Consider the following 15,139-nt stretch of genomic DNA (forward strand, 5'->3'; position numbering starts at 1 on the left):
CACTGGTGTACTGGGACAACTGAAAGGGCCGAACCATTATTAATGTTATAAGCAAAAACTACAGCCTGTTTAAGAGTAAGTTTAAGTTCAAAGCAGAGCTCCTTCAGTGACTTCATGGTAAAGTGAGAAGAGTTAATTAAAGAAGACGGATTCAAGGTTTCACTTAGTTTATTGAAAGGAAATAAGAAAACCGCTGAGGGTGAATTAGATCAATAGAGAATTCTTTCATCATTTGTAATCACTTTTGTAACAATAGTCAAATGAAATAATCTGTACACTGGAGAACACGAAGGCCATGAATAAATATTTAGATTTTATTCCTCAGTTATAACTAAATACTAGATGGAAGAATTTAAACCATACTTCAGTTCAGGGGCTCAGGTGTTCTTTACTATTCAGTTGTCTCAGTAAGTAAAGAAGGTGAGGTAGCTCAAACAATAATGGGTCCCTGAAACTGGAGCAGCAAAATGGAATTCAGCCATCATTCATTTTGTAGATATATAATGTATTTCCTTAGAATTACTGACCAGAGACTTTATTTACAGCAACCGCATATGGCAACAGAAGGTAAAAGGCCTGTAGTTTAAATTCCCTTTGTATTTTTTGTTGCGAGGCCGATACCGATGTATTGGCCAATATGCATAAAGTAAAAAGTGGATGATTCATAAGACTTCGTTATCAAACCATTATGACAGAGATATTTAAAGTTTAAAGTTTTTTCACTAAAATAAAAGTTTTATATATTTATATCAGCACATGTCGAGAGAGATAAACGCGGATACCAATATGTCTGTGAAAAGCTCTTGCTCTTGGCCGATCTGATCTGCTAAGCCATAAATAGGTCAGCCCCTAGTTAATACAAAATCAACAGTTACGTTTCAACTGTTTCAAATTAAGACCCCTCTAGCGTTTCAGTTGAAAGAAACCCTTCATTTCTTAACAGGGCTTTTATTGTGAGACATTTGCATGCATTCCATATGCAACAACAGCTGGATAGGATTAAAGGATAACAAAGCAAAGATGATCGCAATGAATGAATCAAACGCTACCACTATAATCCATAACAACAAAGTATTGAACATAGCAAAACTTAATTGTTGAGTTTATCACGTTAAAGCAGTAGAAATGCTGTTGTGCTAAACATGTATGCGTCTAATACATATGACGTCTGACTTGTTTGCATCAACCACACCATTGGCCAATAGAGACCTTTTAATTGACTATGGTTTTTTGTATAATGAAATACAGTGTATTGAAATATTATTAAAACGATTTCATTTTTCAGTTTTGTTATTTTTTGCCAGGTTGATTATTGAATACAAAAATCATCTTTACAAAGAGAGCGCCACTGGATAAAAGGTGAACGAAGCCCTGAAGGACAGGAGGCTTGTGAAGGGGTAATGTGGTTTGTATGGACTGAACAGGCAGCAGGTCGGCCACATTTCCACTTGACTTTAAACGCCCGGCTTCTATTAACATGGCCCAGTGTGTGAGGAACAAACAGCCAACACTGGTAATGATTTCTGCCTCACACCAAACCCTGTCCACACACATACAAACATACACACACTCCGTCCTTTCTCTCTCTCCCCCCCTCTCTCTCTTTCATTTCCCAGGATCTGTTTTTTTTCTCCTACTCTTTCCCCCACTCCATCACCCCTCCCCTCTTTTCACATCAAACACTAATGTTTCCTTCAAATTCCTTTTCCTCTCTGTCTGCCAACTTTGACATCACAGGAAATTACGCTCAGAATTGGCGGCGCTGGTTTTTCCTATTTTTTCTTTTTTGCTTTCAACTTCATTCCACTTCCCAAACAGACACTTCTCTCGTGTGGCCTGTCATCCCCGAGACACCAGCCTCCTCCTTCCTTCTACTTCCTCTTCTTCCTCCTCTTTTTTTTTTCTTCTGCTGATATATTTGTTCTGGCTCCCTTCACTCCTCCCATACACGTCGTCGGTTACACTCTTTCAAACGTACACTGTGTCTCTCACTTCTGTCTGACACATCCAAACTGTCTCTCACACGCTCGCACGCAGATGCAGCGTGACGCTAACTACACCTAATGCACTTGCTGGGCTTATTTTCTTGAGGCTAATAGGAGAGGCTTTTTTTCTCTCTCTCTGCGAGACATCAACAGTGAGATCGCTGTCTGTGCTTGCCTCCTATGACTGGATTAAGGAAAGGAGGCCATGAGCAGAATACTTAATTGGTGCTGAACTGCGGGGTTAAGAATGTGTCAGAGCATGTGTGAGAGTGCCTGTACGATCACATCAGCCGCTTGTGCACAGGTAAACTGGAAAATGTCTGCACAAGCATATATGTGGCTCCAGACATTATGCTCGAGGGCCTGAACAGGTAAACACGCTTGCCCAGAAACGATGACTCAACCCGGACTCGAGGGTCAGCCATTGCTGCTGGGTTACAGATGCTGTGAGTATGTTTCCATGTTCACCAAATACCAATCCACCGTGAACAGGAATAAGGTAACAGCTCAGTGACAGTGTAAACAGGAATTGTATGAAATGAAAACTATATAAATGATAATATATCCGCTGAGTTGATGACATGTGAGTGTACACAAGTCACAACAATTTAAAAAGTGATAAATAATCCTGTTTGGGTGATTAAATACTACAAGTACAGTTCCCATTCTAAACATGCCTGTTTGGAAGAGCTGTTCACCTGTTTATTCAAAGTTCAGTGAAGCTTGACTCAGTACACAGAACCCGATGAGTCCGAGCTGCAGCAGAGTGCTGGTCGCCTGTTGTTTATTCAAACTTTATTATTATTATTGAAAGTATTGTTTGTCCAAATTGCAACAAATTCAACACTGCACTTCCTTGGGTCCATATGCCAAGAGCAGAGCCAATAAGGTGAATGATTCTTGAGATATGTGAGCTGCATTCAAACAGATTTCTGGAATTTGTAGATACATGTCCTACTTACAATTGTATACAGCTATCTCAAACTATCATTAGACATGTCCTCCAACAGAGTATTAGTGCCGTATTGGAGGAAAGAAATCTAGATTTTCAGAGGAAATAGAGAGATAAAGAAAATAATATGCATACCTCCGCCAAGGCCAAAGAGTCCCCTTAAATTCAATCAAACTGCATCAAATTTCACATACTCCTAGATATCGGTCCTTTGAATATGCCTAATTTTTTTTCCATCTAGATCCATGAATTATTCCCCAGAAAATTTGTGAAAACATAAAAAAATGCCCTATCTCACAATGTTATATAAAAATAAAAATAATAATAATTCCTGGAACAGCCCCCTGACCCGGGTCCACACCAAACTTTAATGGATTCTCCCCTGACCCATACTGTATCCTTCCTTTGGAAATCCATCAAAACATATCCTCCTTAGCAGAGAAAATTAATAAGAAAGATGCTCTTCATTCTTCGTTTCAATGCAGGTGACTTCTGATATTCAGACATCTTCTGTTAATCACCCTCAAAAATTACATTCAGTCTAAAATTACAACTTTATTTTTGTGATTCTATGACTTTATTCTTAAAATATTATGACTTTATTTTCCAGATCTCTGATTTGTTTTTCCATCCGTCGTAATATCTTACCAATCAACATTTTTTTTTAGATATCCATCATCTCCATATCAATACAATGCAGTTAAGCAGACTTGTGTTTGTGGATCTCAAAGCATCATATGATGGCAGTGTCCTTCTTACTCTTGATAATCCAAAGACCTTCTCAGGGAATCTTTAACCAGAGTGGTGCATTAAAATGTGTAATAACAGTGGTTCTAAGTGCATCCATCATATATATGAAGCTGTTACAAAAATGAATTCTGACGCTGCGTTGGGAGTCTTACGTACTAGGACGAAGGTGAGCCCCCTCACGTATCCAATACCATCACAGCATGAAATGTATGTATTGCTGCAGAGTCCGTATTTAATAGGAGTGGGGCTTAATTTTAGCAGGATTTAATCATAATAATGAAAGGCAGTCAAAGAGGAGCTTTTGTTCCTCTGCTAAAACACACACACACACACACACACACACACACACACACACACACACACACACACACACACACACACACACACACACACACACACACAGTCGCTCAGTCCAGGGAAATCACAGAGATAGACGTACACGCACATCTTTGTTGACGTCACGTTGCCTGGCAACATCCCAGCATGCTAGGCTGTGACAAGCTGAGGTCGCAGCCCTGAAGCACGATGCATCACGGGGGATTGTGCGTGCCGCGTCTTAACATAACCCACAATTCCCTCTTGTTGGTGGGATTGTCCCCCGCAGCTGATCCTGGGACAGTTTTTTCGCGACGTTTGAGGTTACGTAAGAGGGTGGGGCGTCTGATTCCTCCACCTTTCAACGCAGCTGAAATCATGTCCATCTTAATTGCGCCTGGTGCATCTTTTGATATGTAATTAACAGTCACTTTACGACTCGATGCACGCTATATTTTGCAGTACACATCTGGAGCATTGATTTTTTTTTAGCCCGCTCCTCCCTCCCTGATCAGACCCATGACCGCTTTTCTGTAGGTGAGGCTCATTATGCTCATCTGAGAGTGTGGAATTAAACCTCCTCCTCCAAACTCATTACTGTGAGCTAGATTTCACCGGCTGCAGATAGGCACTGCGGTGGTGCTGCTTTTAAAGCCAGAGCCAGATAATTAGAAACTTTAGAAGCGCAGTTCCCATGGCTATAGCCAGAGTGAACAACTAATTCTATTTGAACTAATTACGTTCCATAGTGCTACGCTGTGATTGCTATGCTGACGCTCTGCATCCCCTATGTAATACGTCCGAGGATTTCATCACTGAACAGTACCAGGGATGCATTTTTGTGTGTGAGAGTGACTGTACGTCATTATGTGCTGCATTAGTGTCTGTGCACAGCACGTCTGCAAATACTGTATACACCCCTGCTTGCTCCCAACTGTGTGTATTTTCACTTGCTAAAGCCCTGAGCAGGCTCAATGATGCTTATTTTGGAGTGTGTTGACATCATCAAAATGCGTCAGAGGAGGTTTAGACCTGAAGCCTTAGTAATAAAGTCTGACATGAGGCCTCCCTCTTAGATCACAGTGTAACTAGTGAGAGAAAAAGTTTGTTACATTAGCATTTACTGGCCTCTTGCCAGGCCTGTACGATTATAGCAGAAACACTGATTACACATCAGTTTTCTTTGCTAGTGCATGTACGACTATTTGTACAATATTTTCAGACAATGCAGAAAGTCAGTCTGTCAGTCCATCTGTGTTTCCCTCCTTCTCTTTCCATTTTTCTCTCTCTGTCACACTTTCTCTCTCCGTGGAAGCTTGCTTGCAACCATGAGAGGTGTACCAGTACAGACCAACAGACCCAGGCTGACTAAATATAGCAGGCAGCCTGTGACAGCAGGGGACACTGTGCTTCCCCCCAGCCCCCTGCTTCTCTTACCATGGCGCTCCGTGCAACAGTTTCACTACAAACTACAGCCATGGAGCTAAATTGTCTTCCACATGCGCAGGAAAATGTGCAGAAAATGTGAGACAAAAAGATTAGACACAAAAACACATACAGTGTACAGTACACACAGAGTAATACACAGCATACTTTTCTCTCTAACACACACACAAACACTTCCAGTCCAAATAGCATTCACTTAGGACTCAATAAGGCAGACAGAAGCACTATTGTCTCTAACACAGGCCTTTTGTGTTGCACAGAGACTGTGACATTGGTCTATGTTTACTACACAGTGAGCATTCCCCTACACAGACATACACAATTAAAATCACATGCATACAACAAAATCAAACACACAAACACTCGCACACAAAAATAATAATAAAGGATACAAACACTCCACCACCAAGCATGGAGATATGAACAACCTCACACACACAGCATCAAACTCATCTCTCGGAGGGGAAGTGAGTGATGAAGAGGAGTGACAGCACCACATGCCAGGGTGTGAGATGTGCTGCCTCGTACGTTAGGCTGCGTCTCAAATTGAACATGTCAAGCCTTCGGGGTAAAATCGCTGGAGGATGTTCACGACGAGAAGCGAACGTCCCACCGCAATATCGCTTATAACACCAGCCACACTATCTGGCGAGGGGGGCTGACTCACTCCCTCACAAGCCACAGTGAGACGCGCAGTTGCGGCTGCAGTGTTTTGGGTTTGTTGACATACCTGCTGTTGAGGGTACTGCATGCCACCCATCATCTGACCCCTCCCCTGCATGCCCATCGGATATCGGTGCGGAGGAGGTGACGTGTACGGCTGGCTAGGGGGGTAAGGTCCGCCCCCTGGCTGCTGTGGAGTGGAGTAAGGATTGTTGGCCATGCCGTACAGCTGCGATCGCTTCATAGCCATGAAGTCCATGGAGGACACCTGTGGAGGAAAAAGAGGGATAAATGATGTGTCATCCGATCTTCTCTCTTGGACAATATTTCACACTCATTCATGACGGTGCTTTGTGATCATGTTAGAGGCGTTCGAGCGATTTCATCCACCGTCTGCCAAGTTGGAAGCCCAGACAGAAGTCCACTCAATGCACACACTCCAAACCACAGCCACCATTGATTTATTTTAGAGCTGCACAGTCAGTGGAAGCCTTAAATTACTATATACAGGTCATAAACTAACAACAAATGGAATCAAGTAGAAGCAAAGATGTAAAGTTTACTGGCGGAGGGCCAAAGCAAAATGATTTAATTAAAACCTGAAGCTTGTATCTTTGTTTAAATGTCTGGAAGGGTTTTAAAAGAGTTGTAAATGTTGTTTAAAATGATAGGAAGCAATAGCAATAAAAATGCTATGGCCTTGTTCCCACAACCACAGTCCCACTGCCAATATTCACTGTAGAGCACTCCCTTCAACAGGCAGAAATCTTAATTTTTACAATGAGTTAATAGCTCTTGTTAGTTCAAATTAGGAAACAGGTACATTTCGAGAGTTTGGCCAGAATCCAAGAATTGCATTTCAAACTTTATGGGTTTGAATCCCCCAAAGGGGTTTCAGAGCATTCAAGGTACCTGCTCTCCATGCCACACCTTTGGAGCTACAGTATATATAGCTTCTTATAGGAACACAAAAAAAACAGAAAGGGAAGTTGTCAAGGGCGATTTATTCCGTTGTAAGTATTTCTGAGACTTTTTAGGGGTTGTCTGGGGTCCTCAGCCATTGCGAAACTCCGGTACAGCGCGTCGGGCTAATGCTAATCCGTCACCCGTAGCGGCGTGTTTGTCTGTCTGCCGGGTAGATAATGTGGAGTTCTTCTATCTTCCCTTTCCCCTCTCATGCTTCCTCCCTTTTGTCTCCGCCGTGTAGGATCATGTGTGATTTATGACATTTTGCTCCTACTGTTTCTTACACACACACGCACGCACACTCACACTCACACACACACACTCACTTCTCCTCTCTCATCTCCAACTAACCTCCCCTCCTGCCCCACCTCCCCTCCTTCCTTCTCTATCACCACCACCACCAGCTCCCTCCTCAGTTCCCTTTCTTCTCCCCAACTCAATATCACCTCGTCTAGTGGAGAGGAGAAATTGCTGCTGCCTCATATTGCCGGGCTAATATCGAGAAGACATGTCAGGGGATGGGAGCACTTTATTCAGCAGGTTACGTGCAGACGGTTACGGTGCTCTAGTTTTAAAGTGGTTTTGTCTACTGAGGCATGCGCGTGGAGTAGTTTGGACTAATTCACAGAGCGTGGAGGGGAGCGACGGAGAGCGAGAGGGAGAGAGAAAAAAGTCTGTTTGGGTAGTGAGAGAGATGGAGAAAGAAAGCCAGAGAGAGACGAATGAGTGCTCTTGGGTGTCCAAAAGTTATTTCGCAGTGTGGAGGAGTGTGTCAGCGTGCGTTTGGTGAGGAGAGGGGGTCACACTGCAAAGGGTAACATCACAGGATTTCAAGAGTCTATACCTGAGGAAGAGGGGGGAAAAAAACCTTTCTGACATTTATTTTTGTGTTATAATGCCTGTCCTGCTCATGTACTCTCCTCTTTACTTTGCCATTCATGTATGAAGCTGCTAATAACTAGATCATTCCCCACGCTGCAGAGGCTGGAGTCACTGAGTAATACCAGCATGGTAATATGAGTAAAATGAAATATTTAACCACTGGAAGAAATTGACCTCATCTGACAAAATGTTTGCCAGCAATCAAGTAAAGCACCTCAGGGAATATTCAAAGTTATGAGTCATTTTGCATATACCCCCATTGCATATACCCCCATTTTTGATTTTGAGTTTGTATTTTTTAAATATTTATTGATGAAATTAAGGTTCAAGAGGTAAAATTATTATTTTTTTAAATTTGGGAGCAGAAAACCTTGAATCATCACAGTATTTGTCTCTGCTCCTTAAACCTCAGTGAGAAGATGCAGAGCCGGGCTGAACCGGAGAGCGACTAATAACTTCATTCACGATACAGCAGCTAAACCAGATTTAGCCCTTAAGTACAGTAAATTGTAACGAAGCAATAAACAGAGTTAAACTAAGTGAACACCAAAGGAGGAATTTGTTTTAAGGTGCTTTGGATGTGCTAAAACTGGCACCGGTCATATGTTTCAAATGTAAGGTTAATGGTGTTTTGATGCAGGGAAGCAGATGACCTGCCTAAATGTTTTTACACACAGACACACACAGGTCCCTATGCAGTGAGAGGACGTCACTCTCCAGGTCTGAAAATCCAGGGCACTGTGCCACCTGTGATATGGGACAGAAACACACACACACACACACACCCCCCTCCCTAACTCTACATCAAGTTCAGCAATCCATCTCAAGAGGTCCTGCGTTTGCCAAAAAATGCTGAGTGCAACACAAGTAAATCCTCTCACATGCACGCCTGAAAAGCACGTTAACTGCTGCACTTAGAGAGGCACTGGACACGGAAAACAACTTCAGAGTTTTGGGAGCGGAGGAGAGGATGCTCGATTAAACAGACACACACATGCACGCACACACATGCACAGAAACGTTTGTTAGCAACGTCTCTCTCCCGCTCTGTCACTCACACACTTGTGAGGGATTCTTAAATAAAGCAGCTGCAATAAAATGATATAGAGCTATCTGACACGTTGGTCCGTCTTCCACACATGGCATTATCCACACCTATCCACGGAGGCAAAAAAATGACAATTCTCTGCCACCCCAAATGGAGCCTCATATCTGCTCTCATGACAAGTTCCACTAAATGAGATTTCAGCCCACTGCAGCCTTTTCCTCGAGATCTGCCCACCATTCCCCTCACACCACTAAGCACAAAAAAAAAACGACAATAATTCTTGACAAATTGAAACATTATTTTTTTTCCTACCCTCAGAGAAAAGGCTGTACTTAGAAAAAAAATTATGAATATGACACAAAGTGAATCGTGTTTTTTGCCAGGAGGGACAGCAGAAAAAATAGAAAAAAAAACTAGAGGCTATACAAAGAAATTGTTTTTTATTTTCTTCAAATGCGTTTTTCACTTTTGTTCATCTGGGCATGCCGTTCAATGGAGGTGGGGGAGGAGGCATGGGAGACAATAGTAATTCAACTGCTAAATTTAAAATTCAATTTATGAACTCCTCTACAATGTTCCGACTCTCTCTCTCCCTTTTTTTGCAAAACAAAGCCATTAAAACAGAACATGGGTGAAATTACTGTGGGGTGAAACCTGCTAAATTGCTTTTCTGAGCTCCATCGACGGCATTTTTATGTTGCGAAAATAATTTTACTCCTTCTCGCTTTAATGTGCTAAGTTGTTAATCAGAAAGAGACAAAATGCTCGACACAAAAGGGCCGGGATATGTGGATTATGAGACACACACTGGGATCAAACAAACATAAAACAATATTGGTAAATGGTTATTATTCCAATTTCATTTTGAATGTGGGGAATTATTTGGGAAAATATTCTGATTTATCAGCCGTGGTGAATGAACGTGTTGTAGCAGGGCTAGGATGCGCATACACACACGCACACACACGTTGTCCCTCTGGCTATTGCTACCCATGTCCTTCACACTAGATGACCAAATCATCCCCTGTCTGCATCACTCCTTCATTTCAGTTATTTACAATCTGCACACACACACGCACGCACGCACGCACACACTTAGCAGGTGTAGCAATAATACAGTGAGGTCAATCTACAATCTCATAAATAAGTCAGCTTTTTCTGACGTAAACAGCATGTTGGTCTTCATACAACCAACACTGAAATAGAAGATGTTCCCTCTTATGTTCTTTATGGGCTGCTTTATTGAGCAGTGGCTACTTCAGAAATAGTTTAGACAACGAAAGAGCAATTTAGTGAACTATTATGATCCCTGGTCATTTAACTTCCCTAATAGGTAACAGTTTAGACTGGTGCTCTACACATCTATGTATTTAACTGCTTGGATACTCCTGAGTCTTCAGTGTGATGTGCAAAAAGAACAGGATTCCTATTTCTCAGCTATTACTTGTAAAGACCTATTTAGCACTAACATGGTGTAAATTACTGCCGTGCAAAAAACACTCCTGACTATCACTTTTAAAAAGATGTATCAAACCCGATTGTGTATAAAAATTAGGCCCAAGATGCTTTTTTTGGTATTGATTATCTTCTCATTTTCTCGGATGGACGAGTGCAGAATCCCGCCTTTTATTCCTGTGTAATGAAACCATTTTAGCCTGTGTGTATTTGTGAGGAGAAACAAATAAGGATAATTATTGTCAACGGATCCTCTTTATCCTCTGTGCCACGTCTGTCTCTGGAGAATCAACATGCTGCAGCCAGAGCCGGCTGGTCTGCTGGGACTATCAGCCTCGTCTTTTATGTTATTTATTTATACCATGCAGCAGAGCGCTCTCCAGTTCCTATTACACTGCGGGGCCCGCCGATGACTGGGCCTCCAGAACAAAGCTCTACATTTCAGGCTTGAAACCCTGTGCATTTGGGCCTACAGTTTTACGCAGGAAAAAAATAGAGGGTGAAAGGAGAAGAAGGGAGAGGAGGAGAGGGAGAAAGAGGAGAAGAAGAGAGACTGCAGCTGTGGGCGAGTACAGATCGAGTTCCATATTAATGTGTGCAAATTCCCCCGCTCCTGCTGACTAAGATTAGAAAAATTAATTTCATGGATGCAGAGACAATACTGATGTCATCAAGCGGAGAGGAGAGGAGAGGAGTCGCGCGCTGTTAACTCCTCCTTGCCCGGCCTCCAAGAGGAATAGATCCCTTTTTCTTATCGGTCCATCATTTCATTTCACTGCCTGTATTAAAGCAAGTTCATAAATACTAAATACTGACAATGAAACACAAGTTAGCGTGGATAGACCTTCTTCTTTTTTATGAATTTATCCTAAAAGCGGAACTTGTTGTGTAAGTGTGTAGTGAAGACTCTGAGCTGTGTGCATGCTGGTGCTCCCTTGTGACTGCTGCATCGCTAAGAGGACTAAATTCAGTGAATTATGTCCTGAAACACAATCTCGTCCTGCATCTCTGTGCGCACGCCTTGTTAGTAAAGAGGCTCGTGACGAATGACAGCGCCAAGACTGCCACTGGTCCACGGGGAGCTGGGTAGAGCCAAACTGCCTTTCGTCAGCCCTGTATGCCTGGATGGCACGGGCAGCTAGGCATGAAGGCTGGCTACCTATGAACAATCATCTGAGGGGAGAGAGAGAGCCGTGCAGGCAGTGACAGCCATAGAGGGGATGAAAGGGGGGGGGGGGGGGGTATAAACGAGCGCAGTATACGTTTGGCAATAACGTCGCGAGTTGAGAAAGAAAGGGAAACACAGAGAAGCCAGATAACAGGCTGTTGTTATGCGGCCGACTACCGTGCTTTTGTGCTTGGCGCAATGCACATAATTGGTCTCTCTCCGGCGTTGTCCTTGGAGCTGTTGATCGGCGTGCCCTCTGCGTTTAACACCAATATTTACACCACGCACAAACACACATACAAACATCATGGTGCTAGGAAACGCACACCCACCCTCTCCCATCCAACCCCCTCCCGTGTGTATCAGGAAAAGTTGCCGGGCGTTCGGTTCGTCACGGCCGGCGCTAAGAGAAGATGGAGGTGGGGGGATGGGAAGAGGAGAGCAGAGGAGTGGAGGGAAGAGAGGAGGGAGAGGAGAAGGAGGAGAGAGGCTGCTTCATCTGTCTCGAGTGAGATTGGGGTCGCGGGTTCGCCGGAGCCCTTTTCCTTCTCCGAGACAGAGCAAAAGAAGCAGCGGAGAGAGAGAAAAAAAAAACCTCAATGACAAAACGAGATGTGCCTGACATGCCGGCGACACGCCATTAGAGAATGAAAACAAATAAAATGCAATTGTCTGCAAACAGTAGAGGAAACGTGTGGAAGAACAGAGGCTGCAAATTTGCCAGGAAAATCTCCTGCTAAGGTGCAGTTTTCTGAAGAGGAATGAATTTATTTTGATTTCCACTGGATAAGAAGTAAGAGGGATGAACGGACCAACAAATATAAACACACACTGGGACTAAACACTTCCAGGGGACATTTTGTTGTGTTTTTCAAGTTTGGTCAAAGATCTAAATTCTTCCTTTGCCTCTAACATGCTGACTGTTACAAGCCCTGAGCATGTGTCTTTAAACCATATATATGACAAACTGCTACAAACCAGCAGCGTCTCCCCTTCAAAAAATGTAAATGCTTTCAGGAAATAGCCGTAACTGATGTGGAGGAGTGCGAGCCTCGCTAAATTCCCAGTCTTTTCTTGTCTCTCCGTCCATGTGCGCTTCCTGCCTGTCGTGACCCTGGAACAGAGGAGAGACGCTGAACTAGCCCATTTCTTCTAAGGGCCGTGGTGGAACGAGAGGAATGCGCTCCCTCTCAAACTTCCCCAGCCCGCAGAACCCCATGTAGAGATGCTGTTACACAACCAAATGAGAGAGAGAGAGAGAGAAAAAACGGGGGAGGAAAATGACAATAACTCCATCTGCCCCAAAGAGCGAGAACAGGCTATTTGAGTAAACGCGCTGCCCTTTTTGCTTCCCACGTCTCCCGGAGCAAAGCCAAAATGCTCATATTAAATATGCAGGCTCGATTCCCCCCCTTTTATTCAAGGAAATCACCACCTTTGCTAATGGAATGGTATTGGAGAGGAACTGCGTTTCTACAGCCTGGATAATTATGAACGAGGTCCCGTATCACCAAGTGTGTTTATGAATTAGCAATGGTTATTCATGATATTGTGCTCAGAGTAGGGTGAAAATACATAAGTGAATACTAAGCGAGCAGACCAACAGAAACGATGTTAAAGGGTCCTAAGGGGGCTTTCTCTGCCATCCATTAGTCTTCCCTGTAAGGCAAAGCTTAACAAGCTCCTCTGGCTGGGAGGCTGCCCATTGAAGGAGAGGGAGGAGAGTAAATTAGGATTTTGAAAGCCTCATCTAAAGTAAGTCCTAAATAAGTCCCACTCCCTGTTATTAAGCTCTTTTCCACCTTTCCACCTTGAAAACAAAGTCTTTTAGGTAATTAATAAAAAGCAAATGCACTGTGTCTATAAAAAGAAAGTTGTCAAACTAGGTCACACCCGTGGTGCAGTTAAAGAGGCTCCCCACTAAAAAACAAGGATTTACATTCATGCTGCTTGTTTTGGAGCACTGCCCAGTCCTCCAGGGTGGAATCATCCATATTTCTCCTGTGGGTGATCCATCACTTAAAATAAATAAATAAAAATAAAAAATAAAAAAAAACAAATAACAAACAGATATCCTGACCTTCCTTCCTCAGGCGGATATTAGATACTCATTAGAAGTCACCTGAAACAATTTGAACCAAATTGATTTCATTATCGGACTCGGCACGACACAAGAGGCCCGCACGTCTGATAGCTCAGCGGGAAATTTACAAAGTTAATTAGAAAAAAAATTGATTTTCATATAATTTTTTTTATCCCCTCAGCTCGACCATCGTGAAGTGACAGGAGAGAGAGAGAGAGAGAGAGAGAGAGAGAGAGAGAGAGAGAGAGAGAGAGAGAGAGAGAGAGAGAGAGTGGGGGCCTGTTGATGTTCAGTGCGGAAGCGAACACAGCTGGTTGGAGGCGCGAATATTGTCACTGGAGCCAGGAAATTTATTCCAGCTTTCAAGTGTGTGTGTGTGTTTGTGTGTGTGTGCGTGTGTGTGGCTGTGACAGATTGTGTAATAGCACATGTTATGGTACTGTTCTTTCCCTCCAAACTCACACCTCACCAATATCTCTTAACCTCCTGCATACATACACTCAAACTGACATGCACCTTCTTTTTCTTCTACACCTCCAGGTACCAGTCACTGCCACAATACCAGCAGCAGACGTGGCCTCAATGTTACCCTGTAATGCATGTGAGCCTCCACTCTTCCGCCTTGCTGTGAAGGCTTCCCCAGAAACGGTTTTCCTCGACCTGGGTTAAGGGCCCTGGAAATGGGTTTCTCTCCTCCCGCGGCCCCTGCAGGTCACCCTCTGTGAGGCCCTAGGCTCTGTGAGCCCGGGCCAGGCCTCTTCATCTCCTGGGCCCTGACTGGGAATCAATCACTACCGAGGCTGGACGGGAACTTGAGGTGGGGGAGCTGGGTTCGATCAATGAGAGGCTCCAGGCTTGTGGGAGCCCTGATGCATGGTCTGACTGCACATTCACACCCCTGACTCACACTGAACTCCACCATTCACTCTTATTATTGCCAAGCCCCGGGGCAGCTATGTTTAAGGTGAAGCGGGGGTGTCAGACTATATGAATAACATATGACTGAGGAAATTGATTGATATTTGCAATTAATGGGCCGTAATTAGATTTGGATACAATCACATTGAAACTGTCTGTCCATATACATTCTCTGCACGGTACCTATCTCTTTGTAATTATTTTCTTTTCCTTTTTTGAGTTTTCATTAGCTAATTTGTTTTTTGCAAAATAAAATTGATAAGCAGCTAAATTTTACAGTGATTAGATTCAGCATTTAGTAGCCGACAAAATCTATACGGGAAAAAGTCACAATGTGGCCAGAATAAGTGCCATGATCATGAGTTGTTTTACACACTGAACCTTGACCGACCTTTTATGTTCAGGTTTTTATTAAAGGCCAGACATATTAAAGGAATGCACATATTTCCCTGGAGAGGCGGCAGATCCTTTGGCTGCAACACACAGATTTCACCATGTGTCAAAATCT

General features: G+C 43.3%; 1 protein-coding gene across 5 annotated transcripts in view; it reads right to left on the bottom strand.

The window, feature by feature from the left end:
- LOC117755835 (AT-rich interactive domain-containing protein 1B-like) overlaps positions 1 to 15,139 on the bottom strand; it is a 176,086-nt gene that overhangs the window by 145,010 nt on the left and 15,937 nt on the right. For all 5 annotated transcript variants that reach the window (XM_034575958.1, XM_034575956.1, XM_034575957.1 and 2 more), the window contains exon 2: positions 6,179 to 6,379. In XM_034575958.1, coding sequence (XP_034431849.1) covers positions 6,179 to 6,379 — 201 coding nt within the window. The remainder of the gene's footprint in view (positions 1 to 6,178; positions 6,380 to 15,139) is intronic.

Source organism: Hippoglossus hippoglossus, chromosome 22 (assembly GCF_009819705.1).
Source record: "Hippoglossus hippoglossus isolate fHipHip1 chromosome 22, fHipHip1.pri, whole genome shotgun sequence".
Taxonomy (NCBI): Eukaryota; Metazoa; Chordata; class Actinopteri; order Pleuronectiformes; family Pleuronectidae; genus Hippoglossus; species Hippoglossus hippoglossus.